Source organism: Eumetopias jubatus, unplaced genomic scaffold (genome assembly GCF_037043125.1).
Source record: "Eumetopias jubatus isolate StellerSeaLion01/CBP00866 unplaced genomic scaffold, mEumJub1_p1.0 scaffold_11, whole genome shotgun sequence".
Classification (NCBI taxonomy): Eukaryota; Metazoa; Chordata; class Mammalia; order Carnivora; family Otariidae; genus Eumetopias; species Eumetopias jubatus.
This window is the reverse complement of record NW_028274817.1, coordinates 85,270,878-85,278,444: the sequence shown is the minus strand read 5'-3', so window position 1 is coordinate 85,278,444 and position 7,567 is coordinate 85,270,878. Positions and strand designations below refer to the sequence as shown.

General features: G+C 54.9%; 1 protein-coding gene across 1 annotated transcript; it reads right to left on the bottom strand.

The window, feature by feature from the left end:
* Positions 1–850: 850 nt before the first annotated feature.
* On the bottom strand, positions 851–7,470 carry PCSK1N (proprotein convertase subtilisin/kexin type 1 inhibitor). The gene is made up of 3 exons (XM_028113519.2): positions 7,306–7,470; positions 1,655–2,127; positions 851–1,204 (listed from the first exon to the last, which is right to left on the bottom strand). Exons 1-3 carry the CDS (start codon positions 7,417–7,419, stop codon positions 1,009–1,011), a joined length of 783 nt encoding a protein of 260 aa, XP_027969320.1. The 5' UTR covers positions 7,420–7,470; the 3' UTR covers positions 851–1,008.
* Between the last annotated feature and the right edge of the window lie 97 nt (positions 7,471–7,567).

Genomic DNA, 7,567 nt, shown 5'->3' with positions numbered 1-7,567 from the left:
GTGCAAAGGATGTAGAAGCAAACAAGAGCCTTAGAAATCCCTGGCCTCGCAGATATAACATGAGGCTATGTATTAAAAAGCGACGGTAGGAATAGAGTGACAGGGAGGTGAAGGAAAGCCTTACTGAGTAGGTGACATTTGAGTAAAAACGTGCAGGGAAATAGGGCCTGTGCGAAGGTCGGAGCATAAACCAGCTCCCGCCACAACTCGAAGTATCTTCAGGTGGGGGGTGAGAATACAGATAGCACTCCCCATACTATATTACTGAATATCTAAACTTTACAAATCAAGCTAACAAATGCAGACAATGCGTCCTATCTCCCTGCCTTGAGAGGTACACTTTCTTCATGACCTGGAGGCCCAGGTTTGAATTGCTCAGACGCAGAGCCCCATGCCCCACGCAAGGAGGTGTGTGTTGGGAAGGCCTACAGCCCCCTAGCCTGCAGCCCACTCCCTCTCTTCCCACTGGTAGCCCTTACCCCCGCCCCCCCCCCCCCCAGAGCAGGAAGGCTCATGGGTGCCTGTGGACAGGGCCGGAGGCACAGCTCAAAACCACTCAGGCCTCACAGCCACCCCTTCCTTGGTCCTCAGAAGGATGGACCCCAGGAAAATGCTGCTGCAGGCCCTGAAAGTGTCCTCAGAGCCCTGTGGGGTGGGGCCCAGGATCTGGGTGGTTACTGCCATTGTCTTTACGGACGCCTCCCCCAGTGAGAAGAGAGGCAGAGAGTGGGGGAGGGGGGACTCTAAAGGGCCCACCCAGGGCAGGGGGCCCTCTGCCTTTGTCTAAGGGTCACCACCGCCACTCAGCCCACCAGCCCCCCCCTTGAAACCGCCACTCCGGACAAGCATATAGCTGCTTCAGATTGCATTTATTGTGGGGCCAAAGGCGGGGATCTTGGGGTTCTAGGGCTGCAACTGCGTCTTAGGCTGACGGGGTAAGCCGCTCTCGATGTGCCAACGGGGAGCAGTCGGGGTGTTGGGGTGGGGTGGTCCTGGGCCCGAGGGTGCTCAGGGGGGCAGGAGGCGGCGAACCGGCGCCTGGGGCGAGGGGGTCTCCAGGCGCTTCACCCGCAGCAGGGCCCCCAGCACTCCCTCCGGCGGCACCTCGGGGCCCAGATCCTGGTCGGCGGCACGGCGGAGGCGGCGCGGGACAGCCATAGCCTCGGGGTCGGCGCTCCCCGCCAGGATTCGCCCCAACAAGTACCTGCCGGAGAGCCCGAGAGGAAGGTAGTGAGGCTGTGCCCGCGCATCAACGCCGCTGCCCTAGGGCCCAGACGGCCCTGCAACCCCATACTGCCCGGGGACCCGGCCGTCTCCAGCCCACTGCTTTCCAGTTGTCCCTGCCTCCCAGCCCGCACACTACGGTTTCCCTGCCTCCCACTCCTCCCCCCAGCAACCGGACATCGGAGCCCCCCTCCCCCGCCCGGGACCTGCAGTCCCGTTCCCCACTGTCTCCGCAGCCAAGCACCTCTGACCCTAACACCTTGGGTGGCGGTCCCCACTCCCTCCTAGGATCCCAGGGCCTAGGTGTTGGCACCACGCTGTGAGGCAGGCCCCCCCGCCGCCCCTCGCCCTCCTACCCCTGCCCCCCCCCCCGGCCCGCCACAGCCCGGGGATGCAGGCGCCGCCCCCTGCCCACCCCTTGCCGGGGTACCTCAGCAGCTCCGGGTCCACATCGGGCGTCTCGTCGCCGGCGTCCTCGGCCTCTGGGCCGGTGGGGCCGTCATCGTAGACCGGGGGCCGGGGTCTGAGCGCAGCGGCGGGGGCAGGGCCGGGGACGAGCTGGGCCGCGAGGGCGGCGGGGTCCAGGCGGGCGCGGAGCAGGGCGCGGGCCAGCTGAGCGGCGGGCGCGTCGGGGTCGTCCTCCAGGCCCAGCGCGGGGTCGTTGGTGCGGGGGGTGCTCCAGGCTCGCAGAAGCTGCGCCAGGACGCGCGCCTGCTGATCCTCGGCCTCCTGCGCCTCGGCCCGCGCCCGCTCCTGCCTCTCGGCCTCCAGCAGGTGCGCCAGCGCCCGCGCCAGCTCCTGCACGGCCCCCGCCGCCTCGCCCCGGGGCACTGCTCTCCGGAAGCGGCGGGGGCCGCCAGCCTCGGCCAGGGGCGACGAGGCTGCGCCCAGGCCGCGGGGCTCCTGCCGGAAGACGTGGCAGGGGGGAGATGTCAGCGTCTGTCAGGCCAGGGACACCCCCCCCACCCAGGGGAGCCCCGTGGACCTCAAACACCCCCAGATGCCACCAAAGGCACCGCGGCCCCTCAAATATACCCAAACACCCCTAAGGCCACCGGAGACCGCCCCCCCCGACGATTTCCTAGTGATTCAGAATTTGCCCCAGGGTTGCCGGAGAACAGGTGTCTTTATAGGAGTGGTGGTGGCGTTTATGAGAGCCATAGATTTTTCTATGTTGATGCTGTGGACTATAAGAACCATATTTGCATTTTATAGGTTCCTACTGTTCACTTGTTTTGCCCAAAAGGTAGCAAACTGTTACGCACCTTGCATTTCGGAATCTATGTCTAGATCAGTACTTTCAGTACATCCTTTCTCTCTCTCTTTTCTTTCTCCTCCCTCCCTCCGTGTCTCTCTCCCTCCCTCTTCTCTCTCTCTCTCTCTGTTTTCCTTTCTTTCCTCTTCATTGAATCTCTTTTGTATGGATGTACACATTTTATTTAACCAGTCTTTGATTGATGGGCATTTACGGTGTTTCCAATCTTTTGCTATTGATGTTTTTTTTTTAAGATTTTATTTTTTAAGTAATCTCTACACCCAATGTGGGGCTGGACCCACAACCCCATCAAGAACCTGGCGCTCCACGCTGTGAATTGTGCAAGACTGTTGAATCACAGATCTGTACTTCTGAAACAAATAATGCAATATATGTTAAGAAAAAAAAAAAGAAGAAGAAGATAGCAGGAGGGGAAGAATGAAGGGGGGGAAATCGGAGGGGGAGACAAACCATGAGAGACGATGGACTCTGAAAAACAAACTGAAGGTTCTAGAGGGGAGGGGGGTGGGGGGATGGGTTAGCCTGGTGATGGGTATTAAAGAGGGCACGTTCTGCGTGGAGCACTGGGTGTTATGCACAAACAACGAATCATGGAACACTACATCAAAAACTAATGATGTAATGTACAGTGATTAATATAACAAAAAAAGAAAAAGAAAAAGAACCTGGTGCTCCAGTGACTGAGCCAGCCAGGCACCCCCACCCCCAATCTTTTGCTATTCTTGTAATGTTGGGATGTATAATCTTGTTCATATATCATTTGGCATGTGTGTAAATCTTTCTGTAGAATAAATTACCCAATGATTAATTTTCAACTCAAGACAGTTTTAAAGCAATTTCAGAAAGTTTAAAGAAATAAAAACCGGTATCAGAAGTATGAGTAAGGAACAAAAGACCATAAAAATGACTATGAAGATTTGAAAAAGAAACACCTAGAACATCTACAAATATGTTTTAAGTGAAATTCAAAATGAAAAAGGCAAGGGGCGGGGCGCCTGGGTGGCTCAGTCGTTAAGCGGCTGCCTTCGGCTCAGGTCGTGATCCCCGAGTCCTGGGATCGAGCCCCGCATCGGGCTCCCTGCTCGGCGGGAAGCCTGCTTCTCCCTCTCCCTCTCCCCCTGCTTGTGTTCCAGCTCTCGCTGTGCCTGTCTCTGTCAAATAAATAAAAAACATCTTGAAAAAAAAAAAAAAGAAAAAGGCAAGGGGCTCCTGGCTGGCTCAGTGGGTGGAGCCTGTGACTGGATCTCTAGGTTGTGAGATCCAGCCCTGATCCAGCCCTACGTTAGATGGAGAGATTACTTAAAAGTGAAATCTTTCAAAAGAAATTAAGTGGGCCAGTTGAACAGTAGATTCAGTCCAGCAGAAGGAAGTAATAGGATTGAACAGAGCTTGACAACAGATCCACAAATATTGACACTAGCTACATGGCAGAAAGGACACTCAGCACAGTGGAGACAGGACCGATTCCTTCAAAAACCCATGCAGGAGCAACAAATGACCCAAATGTGGGAGCAATGGAAAGGAAACGATAAATAGGGGCGCCTGGGTGGCTCAGTCGTTAAGCATCTGCCTTCGGCTCAGGTCATGATCCCAGGGTCCTGGGATCGAGTGCTCTCTCTCTCTCTGACAAATAAATAAAATATTTAAAAAAGGAAAAGATTAATAAATCTGACTACATGAAAATTAAGGATTTCTTTTTGTCCCAAGACACCATAAAAAGAATGAACAGTCATACCAGAGCGGGAGGGCGCCTGGGCGGCTCAGTTGGTTAAGCGACTGCCTTCGGCTCAGGTCATGATCCCAGGGTCCTGGGATCGAGTCCCGCATCGGGCTCCCTGCTCGGCGGGGAGTCTGCTTCTCCCTCTGACCCTCTGCCCTCTCATGCTCTCATTTTCTCTCTCAAATAAATAAATAAAATCTTAAAAAAAAAAAAAAACCAGAGCGGGAGAAGATGCTTACAACACAAATAGTCAATAAGGGATTAGTATCCAATATACCAAAAAAAATGCCTAAAAAGCAAAGAGAAAAACAAACTAATATAAAAATAGGGAGAGGCTCCTGGCTGGCTCAGCTGGAAGAGCTTTGGACTCTTGATCTCGGGGTAGTGAGTTGAGCTCCACATGGGTGTAGAGATTACTTAAATAAAAAATGAAAGCTAGAGGGGCGCCTGGGTGGCTCAGTCGTTAAGCGTCTGCCTTCGGCTCAGGTCATGATCCCAGGGCCCTGGGATCGAGCCCCGCGTCCGGCTCCCCACTTGGCAGGGAGTCTGCTTCTCCTTCTCCCACTCCCCCTGCTTGTGTCCCCTCTCTCGCTGGGTCTCTCTCTGTCAAATAAATAAATATAATCTAGAGACCCAGCGAGAGAGGGAACACAAGCAGGGGGAGCAGGAGAGGGAGAAGCAGGCTTCCCACCGAGCAGGGAAGCCCGATGCGGGGCCCGATCCCAGGTCCCTGGGATCATGACCTGAGCCGAAGGCAGATGCTTAACGACTGAGCCACCCAGGCGCCCCAATAAATATAATCTTTTAAAAATAAATAAATAAAAACTAGATTAAAAAATAGGGAAAACTAATGATCAAGTATTTCACAAAAAAGGAAACAAAACGAGTTACTAAATATATGGAAAATAGTGAACCTCATTAGCCATCAGGAAAATGCAAATTAAAGTGCCAGTGAGATACTAAGCATAATATGTCCCAAAGATCGCCAGAATTCAAACCGCCTAATGATGCCCAATGTTGACATGGCTGTGGGAAAAACAGAAACTCTCATACATTGCCGGTAGGAATTCAATTGCCAAAATAACTTTGAAAAACAATTCGGCTTATGTCTAAAAAGCTGCACAAATCCTATGACCCACCCCTGGGGTGCTACACCCCCGGATAGCTTTTGTGTATCTACTACTGGACCCGAGTTCATGAAAAAGCACATCGGGCACTGTTTGTGACATCATAGAAGTGGACCGAGGGGGAAAAAAGCCTGGAAACCACCCAAATGTCTACTGACATGTTGAGAACGCATGTATAAACCATGATATACTCATATACTGATGATATTCTCAGAACATGAAATATTAGGCAGCAATAAAAATAAATGAATTATAGCCACGCACTTCAATGTGCAAATGTGGATGGTGAGTGCATCTCACAACTGATGCAGAGCCAAAAAAAAAAAAAAAAGCAAGTTAACGAATTCCACTGCAGGCTGCCTGAGATTACCAGATGCCCTGATGACTTCCTAGTGACCCCTAGTGACTACAAGGAGCCTGATGCCTGGTACGATTCCATTTCTACGAGGAAAGGCTAAACAACATATTCAGACATACACACATATGTGATAAGCTACAAACAAAAGTAAGGAATCAATGAACAAAAAATACAGGATAACGATTATGGAGCAGGGGGGTTGCTGTGCGCAGGGGGCCCCCAGGGGCCTCTAACTATTGGTCATGCTCTATTTCTTAACCTCAGTGGTGGGTACACACAGGGGTTATTTTATCATTATTCCTTACATCATACATGTATGTTAACTATAGTAAGTCATATATAAAATATTTACTAATTTTTTAAGCCCCCCATCCTTTTTTTTTTAAGATTTTTTATTTATTTATTTGACAGAGAGAGACACAGCGGGAGAGGGAACACGAGCAGGGGGAGTGGGAGAGGGAGAAGCAGGCTTCCCGCTGAGCAGGGAGCCCGATGCGGGGCTCGATCCCAGGACCCTGAGATCACGACCTGAGCCGATGGCAGACGCTTAACGACTGAGCCACACAGGAGCCCCAAGTGGCCCATCCTGGACGCAGACAGCCCTGACAAGTTGAAGGATGATGTGCTCCAGGTGCCCTGGGCGCCCACCACGCCTTAGCTCCTGGGGAGTCACACACTCACCAGCAATCACAACCTCACACACACTCGCATGGACTAGCAGGCCTTGAGATGTCACAGGTGCAACGCGACACTGCCACATCCCCACGCGAGGAACTGCACACGTTCACATAGGCGGCTGCCCATGCGGTTACGATGGCCAAGCTGCCCAGATGCAAGGACACGCGCCACCCTTAAAGACACAATGCAGCACGGAGACATCATGGCTTCTCTCCCCAGAATGACACAGCTCCATAAAGGGGCAGGGAGAAGCAGCCTCGGGAACACCCATACAAAATCCTAGTCACTTAGGCCAACAGAACCAAAATGGGATGTGCGCATGGGGATGCAAAGACCACTCCCACCTAAAAAACGAAATCTCACACAAACACACACACGGACACGCCCATAGGCTAGCCATCACCATAGGATTCACAAACACTCACACGGGGTCCCCGAGACAAGTCAAATGCAGAACACCCCCAGCATCACACACACTGCACACCCAGACCCACAACGGCGCGTCTGGAGGGACGCTCGGAAGCGCTGACATCAAAGGACACGCACTTACAGGGCCAGCACATTCTCACGCCCCAGTCATCGCCTCTCGGGCAGAGACCAGTGCGCGCACCCCCTTCCTTCATGCGCGCTAGTGCCGTGGACAGCGCCACAGGCGACCGGTGGGGCGAGGCCGGGCCCGCGCCAGGTGCCAAGGGTGGGCAGGGCGTGGCGGCCGGCCGAGCCCCGCACACCCGGACACCGAGTCCCGCATGGCCTGGGCGCGCGGACTGGCGGGGGCACCCGGGCCACCCTGGCCGATCTCCCCCGCACGTCCGGGAGCAGGCGGGGGGCCCGCGAGGACGAGGGGAGAGCAGCCGAGCACAGACCCTCGCCCGCAGCATCCTCCCGCCCACCCCCACCCCGTGCCCGACCGGTGTCGCACCTTTACCGGCCGTGCGCAGAACGCGGGGGGCGGCCGAAGTAAGCCGAACAGCAGCAGCACCAGAAGGCCGACGCCCCCGGCCCGCGGCCCGCCGAGCAGCGGCGACCACGCCATGCTGCCCCAGCGAGCCGGGCTCCGGACGGGCGGACTGGCTGGCAAGTGCGCAGCGCGGGGGCGAGCGGGCAAGGCTGCGGGGCTCAGCGGCTGCGCGCGCCAGGGAACCCGGCCCTCCCCCTGCCCGCACCCCCTCTCCGACCACTCT